The sequence below is a fragment of the Myotis brandtii genome, unplaced genomic scaffold (genome assembly GCF_000412655.1).
Source record: "Myotis brandtii unplaced genomic scaffold, ASM41265v1 scaffold17, whole genome shotgun sequence".
Lineage (NCBI taxonomy): Eukaryota > Metazoa > Chordata > Mammalia > Chiroptera > Vespertilionidae > Myotis > Myotis brandtii.
Genome location: NW_005356259.1, coordinates 9,167,159 through 9,186,016, shown reverse-complemented (window position 1 = coordinate 9,186,016; position 18,858 = coordinate 9,167,159). Strand labels below are relative to the sequence as shown.

Below are 18,858 nucleotides of genomic sequence, written 5' to 3'. Positions count from 1 at the left end.
TAAATATCTGATATGCAGGGTGGTCTTAGGCAACCCCTGTGAAAGGGTCGTTTGACCGCCAAAGGGGTCGCGACCCACAGGTTGAGAACTGCTGCCCTAAGGGGTCCCAGAGTGCAAGAGGGCACTCTGCAAAGTTGCTGTTGTAGAGGTTGTGGAACGCAAACACAAGTGTGCAGTAAACCAGATTTGGGGCCAACAGTGCCCCAGCAATAACATAACCCATGGCTGAAGGTGAAATCACATGGCCCCATAAGGAACCGGGCTCCCTCCTCTCTGGTTTCAGGATGTGTCACCCGAGAATCGCCACTGCCAAGACACTGCAGCTCAGCAGCTCCTGCACTGAGCATCTGCCCCCTGGTGGTCAGTGCACGTCATAGTGAATGGTCGGACACTTAGCATAACAGCCTTTTATATATATAGAAGATATGTATTGTATATATATACATATATATGCATATGTGTGTGTACATACGGTATTTGATTACGCAATTTGGAAAATTAGAAAATCAATGGAAATAATACCCACAATCCTGCCATTCCAAAAAAACCAGATACCCACTATTAATATTTAATATAATAATAAGCTTTGAGAATTTTATTAGTGGGTCTCCTTATTCTGATTGAGATGATCATGATTTTTAAATGTTAATGTGATGAAATGTATGTATAGATTTTCTAATATTAAACCATCTGTGCATATATGAGATAAACCAAACTTGGTTATAGTGTTTGATCGTTTTTATACATGGTTAAATTCAGCTTGCTGGTGTATTTTTTAAGTTTTTAGTTCTACATTCATGACTGATATAGACCTATAATTTTTCTCTCACAATCTTAATCACTATGCTTTAATTATGTTCAATTTGTTAAAAAAATTTTTTTAAATTTTATTTTCATTGTTGACAGTATTATAGATGTTCCCATTCTCCCCCTCCTACCTTTGGCCCCCTCTACCCAGCTTAACAGCTACTTTTGACAAGTAGAAATAGGTGTGCATGTATTTTAATACCACTTACCACCAGAAACAGGGGCATCCATGAAAACTGCTCCCATTTTCTCAACTTCTTTGGCCAATTCTTTTGAAACCGAAGGATCAATAGTACTGGAATCTATTAATAGTGAGCCTTTCTTCACTTTTCTAAGTAAATAAATAAAAATATAGTTTTTCAAAAACACTATAGTTTTAAAAATATAGTTTACAATGCTGAATATACATTTCATGCAACTACCTATAGAACCAGAATCTGCTAAAAGCTGCCAGATATCAAGGTCATCTTTGGTTTAGTATTAAAGAATTATCATAAATGGTTCAAAATCTCAAATTCATTTTCAGATCAATTATAGCTTGAAGTAAACCCAAACTCTTTCAAACAAACCAAAATAATCTAATAAACTATATGGTATAAATTCTGGTTTTAGATGAAATACACACTAATCACAATAAAATAGGTAAGCTAAGATTTAAGCAATTTAAAATATCTATGAACTTTAAAAGAGGTATTTGGTAGGATTTATATATATATATTTTTTAAAGTAGCTGAGTCTCTTTTAAAAGTAATTTATTTGCCCTCAGAAAGACATATTGCAAATTTCAGATATCCATGTAATTTCCACTAGGTAGAATATAAGCAATTGAAATTTAGCCATTTGCTTCAGGATGGCGTATTCTTTAATAACTGTAACTTTTTTAAAGGCAAATTAAAATATCAAACAGGCAGAAAGGGAAATGTAGGAATGGACCTGGAAATCTCACAAAGTCTTTTTGTTCTTTATAGTAAATTTATATACATTCTTTGTTAAAAAAGGGAAATAGCCTTTTCATATATCATATTTCACACCAATATTTAAATGGCATTCTTATAGTAAAACATTTTTGTTTGTATTATAAGTGCAGACAATATACCTAGATAATTCCTTTGTACTCTATAATATCACTGGCTAGGAAACTCTGACTTAAATTATATTTTATTTAAAGGACTATGGTTAACCTTTATTTTTTTATTTTTTAGTTAATCCTCGCCCGAAGATATTTTTCCATTGATCTTTAGAGAGTAGAAGAGAGAGGGAAAGACAGAAAGAAATATCGATGTGAAAGAAACACATTGATTAGTTGTTTCCTGCACATGCCCTGACCAGGCGCCGGGCCAGGGAGGAGCCTGCAACTAAAGTACATGCCCTTGACCAGAACTGAACCTGGGACCCTTTGGTCTACAGGCCAACACTATATCCACTGAGCCAAACCAGCTAGGGCAGTGGTTCTCAATCTTCCTAATGCCGCAACCCTTTTTAATACAGTTCCTCATTTTGTGGTGACCCCCAACCATAAAATTATTTTTGTTGCTACTTCATAACTGTAATTTTGCTACTGTTATGAATCATAATGTAAATATCTGATATGCAGGATGTATTTTCATTGTTACAAATTGAACATAATTAAAGCATAGTGATTAATCACAAAATCAATATGTAATTATATAAGCGTTTTCAGATGGTCTTAGGCGACCCTTGTGAAAGGGTCGTTCGACCCCCAAAGGGGTCGCAACCCACAGGTTGAGAACCGCTGAGCTAGGGTATATGGTTAACCTTTAATTAAAACTTCCCAAGACATTTAATCAAATTATGACTGGAAAATTAGAACTGAATAAATGTAAATATTAAAGGAATATATAATCATTTCTAAATACTAAAGAAAAATCTTCCTATAGAAAAAAATAGCACACAAAATGTTTATAACAATTTTAGACATATAAATTGATCTGGCCCAAATGCAATAATTGTGTGTATTCCACAGGAAAAAAACCAGTATACTCTAATACAGATCACCTCAATACGTAGAGTTTCACTTTATGCAAAAAATAAAAATTAAGTTTACCTATCTTCAGTGATATTAAGATTTAAGATCTTAAATCTTTAAAAAATGGGAAATCATCTAAAAAATTATGCATGCGCTGGATGTGGAGAAATGATCCTGACCCAGAAGAAAATAAAGAACCAATCATGAGAAGCAAATTATCGTTCAATGTAAAGCCAAACTCTTTCAAAGCACGCCCTAAATAAGACTGCTCTGGTAGTTGGCCACCATATTCCTTAGTAAAGGATATTAATAAGCGTAGGATTTGTCTCCACCCAAGTTTTCAGTAACTTTTCCTTGAGAGGTAAAGCAGGGCCATAATTGGAACAGACTAGGTAACAAGATAGGTAGGTCACCTCAGGACCACACACACTGTGGTCCTGAAGGCTCCATCCAAAATTAGTATCTTTCAACACTCCCTGAATCTAAACATTTATCTTATCAGTTTTCTGTCTAATATCCAAGTGTCTTTTGCTTCCAAGTTTGTTAGTTTTCCAAAGCAATTCAATTTCCAAAAACTTCAAATTTCATATTACAGCTTCAGGAAATTAAACCCTTTTGTTTTAGCCCTTCATGTATACTCAGACCCTACCCGTCTGTTCTACTTCTTTGCTGAAATTAAAAAACAAAACAAGTTAGGAACAGGAACCAGTAAGAGCAGAAAACTAAATTGGGAATTCAACCACTGTCATCCTAACATAACCACAAGGGTTTGGCAATAAGCAGCAATTAGCCAAGAGGTTCTGGAAGCCAGGGAAGCAAGGCACTGGCTAGGGGGAACTTTGACCTAAATTATATTTTATTTAAAGAACAACTGCTAACCTTTAATTCCAACCCCTCAAAGTTCTTACTGCAGATGTGCTAACCCAGAGGACATACAATAACTTTTTATTACACAATAAAATGTTAAATAATGGTGTTCTTTCCAATGTTTGGTTTTATTTTTCATCGAAACCTTTTCCTGAATTTCTATAAACCATATTATGCTTGTAACATTTGTGGAGTTTAACATGCAAACTTTAAAAGTCTCTTAAACATGTTTCCAATGAAAGCATAAGTTTAATGCAAGAGTTAAAGGAAAGAAACGGAAGCAAAAAAAAAAAGTGTTCCCAAAAGTCACATACTTGACTTCAGTGAAAAAACAAACCCTTTACAACAAGAGAGAAACCACATGATTCACTTTTAAGAAATAAGAAAACAGTATGGAAAGTTTTAACCAGCATAACTGTAATTTCTTAATAGTTTCAACAAATGTGAAATTCATGAACTATCATAATGAGAAAATATCCACAGTTGAGAAATACATACTTCAGAATTCCATTTGCTCCGGAATAAGCTTCTATTGCATTCATACTGGTGGGCAACATGGTAATAATTCTGTCAGCTTTTTCAGCTACATCTGCTGGGGAAGACACTACCTTTAAAAAAAATTTAAAAGGCACATTTAAATCAAAATGTAAGTAGTTTCTAGAGCAAAAGTAGAATCCACTTTTTATGCATGCTGATAACAGTTACAGTGAACAAAACTCATCCTTGATTCCAAATGACAAAAAAAACACACCAAAAACATTTACTGCCTAAAACAGAGTCCGCTCTTACACACATACAGATGCAGTTTATATGTTATCAAATCTACTGTTTATTTTTAAAAGTGTGAAGTGAACCGAGGGGGAAAGGGCAAAACCCAACAGTCCTGGGAACAGACAGACTTCTCAGGGATTCCTCCAACTTAGATTTTTAAACAGCATACTTTTTTGGTAGATACTTTGACTAAGAAAAACATTCTAATACAACAGGGGCTGGTTACCAAACTACAGGGTTTACCGGTATTTCAATGGGCAGCAAAATCCCCTAGTAAAATGATCAAGTCCGGATCCTCTAGTCTCTATTTTCATAAAAAAGAAAAAAAAAAGCCCTGGCTCACGCGTCTCAACAGCTGGAAGGTTGGCCTGAGCACCAAAGGGTCACGGATTCAATTCCCAGTCAAGGGCATGTACTTGAGTTGCAGATTCGATTCCTGGCCCCAACTGGGGTGCATGTGGGAGGCAACCAATTGATGTGTCTCTCTCACATCAATGTTTTTCTCCTCTCTCTCCCGCTGTCTCTCTAAAAATCAATGGAAAAAATATCCTTGGGTGAGGATTAACAAAACAAAACAAAACAAAGAAAGGAGAATTCTGCCTGTTTCAGAAAAGAAAAGGTCAGGACAAGGACATAAGCACTTCCTGCACTGACTGTGAGTACTACCATGAAGGCTGAGAGCATAAGCTACCAAGACTCATGTGGAAACTATATACAAGATAGACATACAAATACGCATCAAGCTATGCTTTCATTTCAACCCTCATTTCTGCTTCCATGATGACCAGGAACTGGCTGAAAAGTTGCTCTATTCAATCTCTATATGTGTGCATGCCGGCATGGGTGTACACACCCTTACCATACCCCAACCCCTTGATCTCTCTCATATATACACCTTGATTCACCTGGCCAACCACTCAGCAACCAAAGAAGTCAGAAGAGACCAGGAGCTCACTCCTTGACTCAAACTCTCCTTTAACAGAAAGAATCCATCACCCAATTGTCCCCAAAGCTCCTCTAAAGCTGTATCTCTCTTTAGAAAAAAACAAAAGATTAATATGAGGATAATTAAAGATTTCTCCATAGAATTATTGGCATATGTATTAGAAATTGACATATTCTCTACTAGAGAACATTAAGTGACATGTAAGCACCTTAGAAATGGAAGAGCCAATGCTTTTCATGTGGTGAAAATACACGTAACATTTTCTTGTCGTCTTTAATGCAGAGTTGATGAAAAGTGAAAGAATGGGAAACCAAGCACAGCGTGTAACCTAAATATTATAAGCTAGATGTAATTTACATTTCAATTTTCCATAACAGACTATCACCTACCTTCTAAATAAAATTCTAGATAAATGTGGTTTTAACATAAATTTCTTAAGTCATACTTTAAAATTTCAGACACTCAAGTATCCCCAGCACCTTGTATATTAACATTAAATGATATCAAACATCTCACATCTCAACGAAAACAAAAGATATTCTCTCTCTTTTAATGTTTCATTTTAAAGGCAATATAGCATTTTAGAGTCTATAATGTGGCATATTTAATATGTATATTTTGATATACCATAGGGATTTGCCACAAATAATTCTGGAAAAAAATATTTTTTCCATCAATTACAAAGAAATACTTAAGTTGCCCTGGCCAGTGTGGCTCGGTTGGCTGGGTGTCATCCTGTGTACCACAAGGTTGCCGGTTCGATTCCCAGTCAGGGCACATGCCTGGGTTACGGGCTGGATCCCCAGTGTGTTTCCCTCTTACATCAATGTTTCTCTTTCTCTCTCCCTCTCCGTCCTCTCTGAAATCAATAAAAATATATTTTAAAAAGAAGAAATAATTAAGTTAAATGAACACCCTTCCTACACCCAAATAAATTCTGAGATTCAAAAAGAGGTAACTATTTCCTGTCAAACAGTTCAAGTTCTCTCAAGAAAAATATAGCTCAGTAAGATGAAGAAATTAAAAAAAAAAAAAAGTTGTAGGAATCATAGTTCTCTGTTCCTGGACTGTATCAAGGATATGGGTTACACAGAGAGCCCCCATCTGTTCATTTCTACTTAAATAAAGTAAACACAATGCAAAAACGGTGGCATACCTTTCAGTGGCCTTTCCTCCTATAGCAGATCTTCCAGGGACTGCAGTAAGCCTTAAGGTCTAAGAGTCCATTTTAGACTTTCTCTTAGGAATTGAGAGAGACTCTTCCATTGAAGGAAATTCAGTTCCATCCAGATAACTCCTTGAGAGATGCCCTCAGGGGCACCAACAATTAGCTCACAGACCTAAAGATACTTCACACCTCCAAGATTCTCATGCCAATGAATTGGCAGTGCCAATTCATGCAACTGCCAAGTGCATGGGGTGGCCAATCAGCCCCCTGCATCCCTAGCATCTGCTTCTTGGGATGCTTGTGTTGCCAGAGGACCACTAACCCCTCAATTATACAGGAAAGTAGTGTCAAAGTCACAGGTCCGGAAAAAACACACAATCATAGTGATAGCTGGAATGTGATTACTGTACTGGCCACAACTGCACCATAGCTAATGACTAGATACAATTGGTACATTATAATAAGTCTCTAATTTGTACTACAGGAGGCATGTTTATTAGACAGATAGACGTGTGTGTCTGGCTATTCAAATCATCTTGCCTTCCATGTGATAACTTCAAGAGTCTGAAATAATTGACTGACAAAATTTGGCCAGTACTCAAAAGCTGGAGGGAAAAAAACAACAAAACCTTGTTGCCTGTCTGACACTAACCACAAAAAGGAGCCAAACTAATTAGAGTCCCTTCAATTCCATTTGCTAATTGAATGGATAAGCAAAGATGGCACGGATCAGTGAAAGGAACTCTAATTTGGGAAGCCAGACACGCAGGTTTAGTTACATACAGTTCAGCCACTAAGTAATGTGTGATTTTGTGCAAATCACTTAACCTGTCTGGCTTCAGTTTCTGAACCTACAAAATAAGAGTCATTTGGGTTATCTTTAAGGTTTTCCTAACTCCAAAGTAGAAAGGAAATGTAGGCAAAGAAACTTTCGTATTTAGTAACCTTAAGTTCTACGAAGGTACAGCCTCTGTAAAAAAAAAAAAAAATGGGGGGAGGGTGCTGATGGGTTGGGAAGCATCTGCAATGACTCAGAACAAATGTATAGCATTAGCAGGGCTCCAGTACACCTCCGCCTCTGTGGACAGTCACTGACCTGGCTCACTCTGGGCCATGGCTATGCTCAGATCGTCATGGCCATCCCAGAACAGCCTCTTGCTAATTCCAATTGCCACATTCTTATGGTATTATAAATAAGGATGACTCTACTTTACCATAATCTTAATTTTGACTGCAGGAGATTGGCTCCTTTGTGTATCATGATATCTACAGACTTTACAAGTTTTTGTAGCCAATTTCTCTGGATGTAGATTCATTCAGTGGTTCTCAGCCTTCTGGCCCTTTAAATACAGTTCCTCATGTTGTGACCCAACCATAAAATTATTTTCGTTGCTACTTCATAACTGTAATGTTGCTACTGTTATGAATCGTCATGTAAATATCTGATATGCAGGATGGTCTTAGGCGACCCCTGTGAAAGGGTCGTTCGACCGCCAAAGGGGTCACGACCCACAGGTTGAGAACCGCTGATCTATATGCTAGTATACATCAATGACAGGTGTGCAATACAAAAAGCAGAAGACTAGATAAATTAAAGACAAAACCTGCTTTGCTGAGTGAGGGGAAGGAGAAAGGGTGAGGGCATCAGACCCCGAGGTAATCAGAAGGAATTGCATCTCCTTTATGCATATCCATTGGAAGGAGACCATTAACTAGTTGCTTTACATTAAGAGGAAAAATTTCACTATGTCTTCTTGACAAAAGTCACAGAAGTCAAGCTCAGCACTGCTTCCCAGTAAGTGGGCAAGATAAACTTGCAAAGAAGATGAACATGACCTTGGTTTAATTTGCCACTTTGTGTTTTTTAATCTTCCCAAGTAGAAAAGCATACACTATGCTTAAAAAACTGACAAAAGTGGTTTGTGCCTCTATCTTGAAACATTTGGTAGACAATGATGGAGCCCACTCAGCAAGAGACTTTTAAAGTTCTCATTTAACAAGACCTGAGTGGATGCCAGATTAAATCCTAGGAGAATTATTTAACCAGACATGTTCAGCCTTACAACCCACGAACAACAGGATGCTTTCCAAGTTTTTAAAGAGAAAACAAAAGAGAATCTAATTAAGCCCAGTTCAACCAGAAAACTCATGCAGAAATGGTGTAAGACTTTTGGCAGAGATCAGTGGCATCTCCAGGGAAATTCCTTAGACAATGAAAATAAAAATGAAGCACAAATCATATGCCCTTGATGCTAAAAGAGAAATCAGTATCTTCTGCAAAATACAAGTGGCATGGAAGGGATGGTGCAGAACATGTTCTTAAGCAGCGATGCTGTCAAATCACTATCTCCTAGTTTTAATTTTTATCATCATTCTTTCACTTAAAAATATGTCTACATTTTCTTCCACAGCACTCTGGACTAAATGACTTGGCCAAGAGTAGTGTGTTTCTCTGTGTGGTGTTGGAGAGTGAAGATTTGGGAGAAATATGGTAGAGATACAACATTCATAACAGCAGTAGTAATACCACACACTTACTCTGTGCCAGGTTCTCTAGCACGAAGAGGAAGGTACTATTACTATCCCCATTTTATAAGATCAGAAAATTTAAGTAGAAAGAAGTTAAATAATTTGTCTGAAGTCACACAGCCAGCACAAGGAAGAGCTGGGATTTGAGCACAGGCAATCTGGGTCCAGGGCTGGTGTTTTTAAAACTGCTACATTCACAATTTACTGATTTATGATTTCTAATATGCAAAGGCCTAATAGTTATCATGGGTTATATTCTCAGAAAAGATGCCAGAAATTGAAATGAGGCATGTAGGTTAAACCTGAATTTCCAATAGAAATAAGGATACAATAAAGGAATACTGAAAGAAGATTGCACAATTTTTTTTATGAAAATGACTACAAATAATATATTTAACAAGTTATAAATGCCCTATTAGATTAGGCTAACATTTAAAGGCATAAATAAGTTGGTTAAATATAGTGAGGTAAGACATGTAACATGTCAAAGTTTTGATTCCCTTCAGAACCCCTGTATTATTTTTCACTACTACTAGGTAGAGCTTGAAGAAAAACCTCTGGGGTTGAACATTCCAAAGCATTTCTTCGCCTGGATCCTTGAGGGGAGGGAGGATCCTGCCTGCAGAAAGCAGAGCTAAGAGCAGGCAGAAAGGAACCTGACTACATCTGTGCCCAAAATTCAGCTGTGCTGGGATCAGACCACTCCCTAGCTCTTCAGTTATATAAAACAGTAAATCCCCCGATTTTGCTCTTTAGAAAAAAAGAATAAAGAAGAAATAGCACTTCTTCAAGGAGATGTCCAAAGATCTTTAGAACCAGTTGACTGCTTTTGATCCAGATATGCCTATTTTGGTACTTTTTCTCCCTAAAAATTTCCCACTAACAATACAGTAGACATTAGGAATCAACTAGCCAGCAATTCTGCAATCTTTGGGTGCGGGGAGAAACTCTTTTCTTGGACTACCATTTCATCAGCTTCACTTGACATAGTAACATATGGGAAGAACGGGACGCCTGTCCTTAAAATGTAACAGTCAACTCAAATATAGTCTGAATTTATTTTTTTTAATACATTTTATTGATTTTTTACAGAGAAGAAGGGAGAGGGATAGAGAGTTAGAAACATCGATGAGAGAGATCGATCAGCTGCCTCCTGCACGCCTCCCACTGGGGATGTGCCCGCAACCAGGGTACATGCCCTTGACCGGAATCGAACCCGGGACCCTTGAGTCCGCAGGCCGACGCTCTATCCACTGAGCCAAACCGGTTCGGCTAGTCTGAATTTTTAAACCCTAACCCCTTCATTGCACTATTGTGCACAACAGCAGGAAGTTTCAAGGTTTTTCATCTCCATTTTTCTATCACATTCCTAGTCTTGACTTTGTCTTATAGTAGAATGAAACTTATATTTTATTTTATCCAAAAATATTTAAAACTAAATATGAAATACTGACATTTTACTATATCAGAACTTATTCATCCAAATTAATGTTACCTTTTAAAGTAACATTCCTAGGAGATCACACTTGTTCAAATGACATTGCCACTGTTCAGAACGTTTTCTAAGCTGCTAGCATAAATCACTTGTCAACAAATGTTTTCATTTTATTATGACACGATACTTCCCCTCAGGCCCAAAGCTTTTTTACCCTTTATCGCTCTCCCTCATTCATCTACCCTCCATTTCTGTTATTATAATCAATACTCAGAGGACTTCTTAGAGCTGAGACTCTTAGGCCAGCAGAGATGTGAGATGAGCTGTGGGAAAGAGGATTCTGTCTGCCAGGCTTGCTGCTTCAGTGTGAACCACACACAGAACTTTTCCCACCATGTGGGGGGCAGGGGTGGGAACTGCACACCAGAAGCTAAAACAAGCCTTCACTCTTCACTACTCTCGAGGGGCAGCTACCCAGAACCCAGCTTCTTTCCTTCCTCACACCCACTTACGTATCTCAGGGAAGATGGAAAAAAGGAAAATGTAATAATTCAGTCTGTGTCCCAGAACCTTCTCATTTATTTTCAGGAATCTGAGAGACCTTGTCTCCATAACTTTCATTTCACTTCTGTCTGAAGGTGATTAAAGATTATACACAATGTCGGTGTAGTTTCCTACCAGAAATAAAATGACTCTTAACAGTTATTTACTTATTTTTTTCCTCCTCAAAAAACCTGTTTCAGCACTTTATATTAGAGTCAAAATACAATTTTAGTAGAAACATCCTTGTAATGTTATTTATCTTGCGACCTGAGACACATCTGATACCTTGCCATATCTGACTCAAACTATTTTATTCTACACAGCACTCCTAGACACATGGCAGGGACTCAACCTTTATGTGTCAACCTAAAGTAGAAATCTCTAGGAACCTGGGAACTGAGGCTTCCATCTTTAAAGAAAAGTGCTTCTTTATCCCCATTTTTCATCTGGATAAATCTACTTATTCTGCTATTCCGTTAAATATGTACATTTCAGAGAGAACTTCCCTAACTGCATTCTCACCCAATATAGTGCACATTTTACTAAAAACTAATGAAACTCTTTTTCTTTTGACTTATCCATTTGTAGGCTATGCTGAACTGGTACTACAATCAATTTTCAGAGATTGTAATGGGCATAGCAGCCACCGCCCTACCCTGAAAAGTTCCATGACACTCATACAACACCACTGCTGTCCCCATATGACACAACAACAGGAAGGGAAGGAGTTGGAGAATACCAATTCTGCAAATGGCCTCTCTAAGTTGCCTAAACCTGCTCTTTACATAGGCACTGCATTTCTCAGTATTTATTTCAAGTCTATTAACCAGAAGTTGACTACAGTAGAAGTTCGGTTCTCAAACTTAATTCATTCCGAAAGGCTGTTCAAGAAGCGATTTGTTAGAAAACGGAATCATTTTTCGCCATTAGAAATAAATGTATGTTGAATTAATCCATTCCAGACCCCCAAATGATTCTGTTTTAACCTTTCTTATATACAGTACATGTCTAACATATCGTTTAATCTATACTTTTTTCTTAAATTTAAAGAACCACCCCCTACCAACCTTAAACAAATTTTTCATATATCATTGCCTATAAAGTGCTATCACTTGCTGCTTTTTGTTTATTCAATTAACAAAAGTTTTTCTACCTATTCAATTCCCTGTGATTGTTGTCTTGTGAGCACTTTCACACCCTTGGCAACATTAGCACTCTGGGTGGCCTCTTTATGTTTTAAATTGTGCTAATTGTCACCAGCAACAAAAGTGTTATCTCCTTTGCCATGCTTTTTGTCCTGTTGAAGCATCAGCATGCAAGGCTTGTCAGGTCAAAAACTGAAGTTTTGGTTGACAACCGAGACAATTTTTCTGTGAACAACTTGGTCAAGAACCGAATTGCTCGAGATGGGAGACTTTTGAGAAATGAGATTTGACTGTAGTTAATAGTATATTTTTTCTCTCACTTTCTATATTTCTCAGAAATTTTTTAGTATTCTCCCAGTTCTGGGATTATATTAAACCCCCAGTTACTCCTCTACAACTTGTAAAAGAATTTCCTTCATATCTTGAAAAAACAAAACTCTAAATCCAGTTAACACGTGGTCTTCTGTGTATATATATACTATAGACGGAAAGAAATAAAAAGAGCAATCAGGTTTACAACTCTATTGGGTATACCAAGAAGCAGTCACTTATTTGAATGTACATTCATTTTTAAACATCAGAATCTTAAGAAGAGACCTTACCTGTTCACCTGCTTCTCGAAACTCTTTGCATGCATCAGGGAACACATCATAAATAACGAGGGGGTAGCCATGCTTCATGAGATTTTTTGCCATTGGATTCCCCATGTTGCCTAGTCCAATAAATCCAACTGGAGTCTTAGAGGCCACTGACCTAGAACACACTGATTTCAATGCATTACTTTCAATAAGAGCAGATAACGTTTTTTATTGCAAACATCGTTTAACATTAGTAAGCCAACTGTTTGTGTTTTTTTTTGTACCCATCTCCCCATTCCCTCCCCTTTGGCAACCATCATCTTGTTCTTTGTATCTACTAGTATGTGTCAGTTTGGTCAACTGTTACTTAGATGTTTTCTATTAAAAACTTTTTAAAGACTAGTTTTTTTGTTTGTTTGTTTGTTTTGTTTTTTAAATATATTTTATTGATTTTTTACAGAGAGGAAGGGAGAGAGATAGAGAGTTAGAAACATCGATGAGAGAGAAACATCGATCAGCTGCCTCCTGCACATCTCCTACTGGGGATGTGCCCGCAACCCAGGTACATGCCCTTGACCGGAATCGAACCCGGGACCCTTCAGTCCGCAAGCCGACGCTCTATCCACTGAGCCAAACCGGTTTCGGCTAAAGACTAGTTTTTAACTAATGATCTAATCACATTTACAGATATTGACAATGTGCATTCAGACTAACTTCTACTTCAGTTTTTCAGGAAACAATAATAATTTTTAAGCAATCTCTTTTCTAGAACATCCCTTTATCATATTTTTTATTTTTTTTTAATCCTCACCTAAGAATATGTTCATTGTTTTTTAGAGAGAGAAGAAGGGAGGGGGGAGGGGATGTAGCAGGAGAGAGGAAGGGAGAGAGAGACACTTTATCATTTTTAACAATAAACTTTAAAATGTTATCATTTATAAAATATATATTATGTACTTTATTATATGAAGGTTTCTAGATTCCTCATAATTATATTTATTTCATGATAATGCGTATAAAAAACAGAAAGTATTCAATAAAACCTATAGCTTGGACAAGATCCAAAAATAGAGAATTTTTTACATCCCTCCCACTCACTTACAGAAATCATCCCCTCCATTGGTATAAAAAAGTCTGAATACGTTAACAAAGGAGACTGTACTTCAACCAAAAGTCACAAGTTTATAAATAGGTTCTAAGAGCAGGGGGACACTTCCAAGGGCTTTAAATGGCAAGGTTAACAGTCTCAGGACCTTGGGCTAAGGAGTCGGTGCCCTTTCAGAAAAGAACTTCCATTTATAGGGAAAAAGTCCTTCTTTAAAAAAGCTGTATGCTAGTTGTTTTATTTGATTTTCTTCTTTTTCACAAAAGTATTTTTGAAGTCACACTGTGGCCAGACAGAGCAGAGAGGCTCTGCACTGCCATAAAAATAATATTAGAGGTTATTTCAGTTTCTGGAATTAGAAGTCCACTCAACAAATATTGACTACATCAAGTTCTATGACAAAGCTCAGAGACAGACACTGATATGGGCCTTGCCCTTGAAAAGTTCAGTCCAGTCAGAAAGAACGAGAAATAACTCCACTTGTCTTGTCCCCTATCATTTCCCACCTTATTTTTCTTTTTCTTTCAAGGGCTCCAGTTTTAAAACTGTGTAGTGTACCAACTAACCACAGTCACTCTTTTAAGTTTCAAGTCCTCTCAACTTATGAATCCCTACTTTGAACTTAATCTACATGCAATGAGATTTCTTAAAAGCAAATTATTTGAAGCCCTGATGCTTAAGAATCAGAGGTCCTCTTAGGTTAAAAGCATATTTAATTCCTTTTAACTTGATCATCTCTAACATTTCCATTAAATATGGGTGTCATTCTTGTGCATCATCACCTCACCAATGCACGGTTTAAAACAATGGGTATAAAAGGAGCCCTGTGTCTGACTTTCTGGTCCACAAGAGGTCCAGTGATGATGATAAACAGCATATTCGTCAGTAGAACAAGAATCAGAGGGGGTTTATATCAATCAGAAGACTAGTTCAGCTTCTGAAATACTGACAGGATAGCAATTCCTAGTGATGAGATCTTAGAAGAGCTGAAGTAGAGAGCTGATGTTAGTTGCTGAGGTTGAGGTGAAAGCAATGAGGCCCTTAGTGCTCTCCCTCCAGGGAGCACACATGTACTATTCCCTTGCCCCTCTCCTTCCCCCTCAGGCGTGCATCTCCTAACCTCTGAGGGACCCCAGAAGACTTGCAACTAGGGGAGCAATGGGCAGTGGCAGCCAGGCTAACCCCCTGAACCTGTCTCCACCGCCCCTTTTCCTCTGACTTCTCAGTGAGCCAAAGCAGCCCAGCCTGGGCTCTCCTGTTGCTTCTTCTATGCCCTTCCTTGTTTCACTGTCCTAAGTATATTTTTGCTTTGGCCAATAAATTCTTGCTTGCTTTTCTAAAAAAGATAAAAATTAAAAAATAATGAGGCCCTTGCCCTGGCTGGTGAGGCTCTGTTGGTTGGAGCGTTGTCCAGGACACTGAAAGGTCTCAGATTTGATTCCCAGTCAGGGCACATGCCTAGGTTGCAGGGTTCAATCTCTAGTATGCTGCGTACGGGAGACAACCAATCGATATTTCTCTCTCTCCCTCCCTTCCTTTCTCTCTCTCTCTAGAATCAATAGAAACATGTTCTCAGGTAAGGATTTTTAAAAATCTATTAAAGCTAAAAATTTTAAAGAATAATCAGGCCTAGAATTTTAATTGGCCAATATAAAAATCAATGAAGATGAAGTCTTTAACAAGGGCTCCGTTCTCTTCATAACATCTTTGCTTGTGGCTAAGTTCAAGAAAGGGTTATATAATTAGGTGATTTGATGTCATAAGAGAAGAGTTTATTTACTGACAGTGATATTTAAGAACTCTCAGTTTAGAAGACTGAAATTCCTATCCATGCAAGGTTAATTCCTAGATGTATGCCCTTGAACTAACAAGTTACTTAACTTCTCTAGACATTTGTATCAACAAGAGTAACTCATTCAGAAGGTTATTGTAACTACTTGAGATAATACATGTAAAGCATTAAACAGTGCTTGGCACATGATAGTGAATAAGATTTGCTACTTTTGCTATCAATGGTCAAGAAGTAGCACAAGGGTACAAGTCATATGCCAAATGCCTAAGGAAACACAGATTTTAGTTAACGTGATGCATCAGAAGGTGTTCTTGTACAGTACAGAAGAATATGTTCCTGCCTGGCTGGTGTGGCTCCTGCATCGACCCAGGAACCAGGAGGTTACCTGTTCCGTTCCTTGCCAGGACACATGCCTGGGTTGCAGCTCAATCCCCAGTGGGGATCGTACAGGAGGTGGCCAATCAATGATGTTTCTCTCTCATCAATGTCTCTTTCTCTCTCTATCCCTCTCTTTCCTCTCTCTCTAAAAATCAAAAAAACATATTTTAAAAAAAGAATATGCTCCCAAAGGAACAGATATTCAAAGTAGTATAACAAAATTATTACCCTAAAAATTTTCAAACTTAAATAATGCATCTTCCTTTAAGTAAGTCACACACATTAATGTGTAGAAATAGTAGTACAGTTAGAAAACATAGCTAAAATCAAGCTGGTAAAAGTCAGTCTACACAATACAAAGGTGATACTGATGGGTAAAGAAGCTAGTTGGAGCCCTAGCTGGTGTAGCTAAGTAGTTAGAGCGTCAGGCCTCGAACCGAAGGGTCGCTGGTTTGATTCCCGTTCAAGTGCGCATACCTGGGTTACAAGTTCATTCCCCTGGCTGGTTGGGGGCACATTCCGGAGCAACCAATTGATGTGTCTCTCTCCTCCGCTCCCTCCCTCCAAAAAAAAAAAGTTACTAAGGATGGAGACTTACTTTATAAAGGCTTTCATTTTTTGAGTCAAGTTATTTCATTATTTTAAATTTTTATTTATTGCTATTGGTGGTGGGGGGGAGAAACTATAGAGGGCCTGTGTGTGCACATTTTTAAAAATCTGTATAAAACTAAATTTACTTACCTTCTAAGGTAAAATACAAAATTTACTTTTATTAAATGGTGATTGAATAGTAATATATGTAGTTTAATATTATTTTTTATTTCCTTTTTGATACTTTAAATATTAAGAGGTACTATTAACTGGCAACTTTCAGGTCTCATTTTTTTAAAGTAGTAAATAATTATATGGATCGTTATAGTACCACCATCCATATGATATAAACATCTTAAACATACAATGGAGACAAATAACGCACAGAATTCAGAACACTAAATGTGTTACTATTTGGACATGGTTCTTTTCTTAATGTCTCTAGGCTCCAAAGTTGCAGGTAGATTTTTTTTTAAGACTCCAATTTAAAAAACTTAATAGTTTTGTACTAAACTATTAACAGAAACATTTAAAACAATTACTGAGGTGTTTTTAAACAATCATCACACAAAGAACTACTTAAAATTTATCATAAATCTATATTCATAGAGCATCTCTGGGTCAAAGGACCCAAGGAACAAGATCACGTGCTGAAGTAGTCTAACCAGCATTATGGAACAGCATTCCAGTTTACGGTTATTATAGCCTTGGGGCCCAGGCTCTTCTATCACGAATTGTAATAACTTTAAAACCCCAAAAGGTGCATCAAGAGTTCATTAAAACGTCGTTTGAACACATTATGAAACCACAAAACAAATCAAAACAGAAAGAACTGCACCTTCATGTGAAAATTGGTACGACATTTGCTACTGTGGAAAAGTGACCAATCCATTTTTTTTTTAAAGTTTCTCTAAAGTAAGTTTTTAAAAAAGGGGGGCCTTTTTTTTTTTTTTTTTTTTTGTAGCTCAGAACAGTAGCTCAAATAGCGGTTACAATAAAGTTTGGCAGGTTCAGTGAGTTTGTATCTTGTTACTGTGATTCTGTATCAGACATCTGTTCTCTTGCATCACATGGAGGAAGCCTGCCCTTCTCAAGTCAGGGAAATTCACTCTTCTGCTTAGCTTTTACTGAGAGGGAGGAAGGGGAGCTATGAAGACCTCAAGTCCCAAACTGCTGTATTTCAAATCGAAGATTAAAAAAAAAAAAATACAAAGGCTTTTTGAGAATCCCGAGTATGAGCTTGCAGTTACAACTCTCACACTTTTACAGGAAAACAATGGCAGTGTCCTCACAATTTTTCAATTAAAGAGAAACCCTGGTGTGCCAGGAAATGCAGGAATGAGGAAGAACCAAGGACTAACGGTCTATCCTGCTGGATAGATGCCCTAATTCACTTGCCCAAGGAGCCTCAGGTTCACCTGGAAAATGAAAATGATTTTATCTCTGTGGGTCTAAAACCTGTCTCTCTCCAAGTCCATGCTTAGCTTCCCTAACTTGTAATGTACTGGGGAGAGGGAGGGAGGATAGGCCCTCGATTTTGAGGACGTGTCAAGTGTTTGGGTTAATAATTTGACAGAAGTGCCATCTCCGGGGAGCACAGTTCCAAAGAAGGGGCGGTGGGGAAGCCCGCCTCGCGGGTCAAGGGTGCGTTACAACTTTGCTTGAACGACTTCCCAACTGGTTGGCATTCACACCACTTGTGTAAAACCATCTTGTCCGATTAAGGTGGTTATTAAACAAAAACCAGGCCCCGCTGCCCAAGGGGGCGCGCCCACCCTGGGGGTGCACCCCAGGGGAGCTAAACGTCAGCCGGCGCTGCAAGGCCGGGGGTCGCAGGGGTGAGTGCGAGGTCGCCCCGGTGGCTGGGCGGACTGGTCCTCGAGCCCTAACTTACTCCAAAGGAGCGCGCCCCGGACCCAAATATCATTCCCTTTCCCCCCAGGTCCTCCCACCCCTACCTACGTCCCGACAAGGGCGCTGAACGCCATTCACCTGGATTCGGGGCAAGGGTACTAGGGGGAAGGAAACACAGCGGCGCCAGACACCAGGCCCTGGGACCAGCCAAAATGTGGGGTGGTGAGCCCCGACCCAACCGCAGCGCCTCCCGTGAAAAAAACCTCTTGGGCCGTCGGGTCGCGAGAAGTGGGCGGCCGGAGGAGGGACGGGGAAGGAGGCACGAGGTCCTTACCCGCTGCAAGGCTGGCCGCTGCCCCCCG

At 38.3% G+C, this 18,858-nt stretch overlaps 1 protein-coding gene across 1 annotated transcript in view; it reads right to left on the bottom strand.

Annotated features, from left to right (window-relative positions):
• Window positions 1–18,852, bottom strand: part of HIBADH (3-hydroxyisobutyrate dehydrogenase) — a gene marked incomplete at its 5' end in the record, with an annotated part of 101,562 nt that extends 82,710 nt beyond the window's left edge. The window contains 4 exons of the mRNA XM_005862960.2: window positions 1,017–1,138; window positions 4,160–4,269; window positions 12,801–12,961; window positions 18,831–18,852. Coding sequence (XP_005863022.1) covers window positions 1,017–1,138; window positions 4,160–4,269; window positions 12,801–12,961; window positions 18,831–18,852 — 415 coding nt within the window. The remainder of the gene's footprint in view (window positions 1–1,016; window positions 1,139–4,159; window positions 4,270–12,800; window positions 12,962–18,830) is intronic.
• Between the last annotated feature and the right edge of the window lie 6 nt (window positions 18,853–18,858).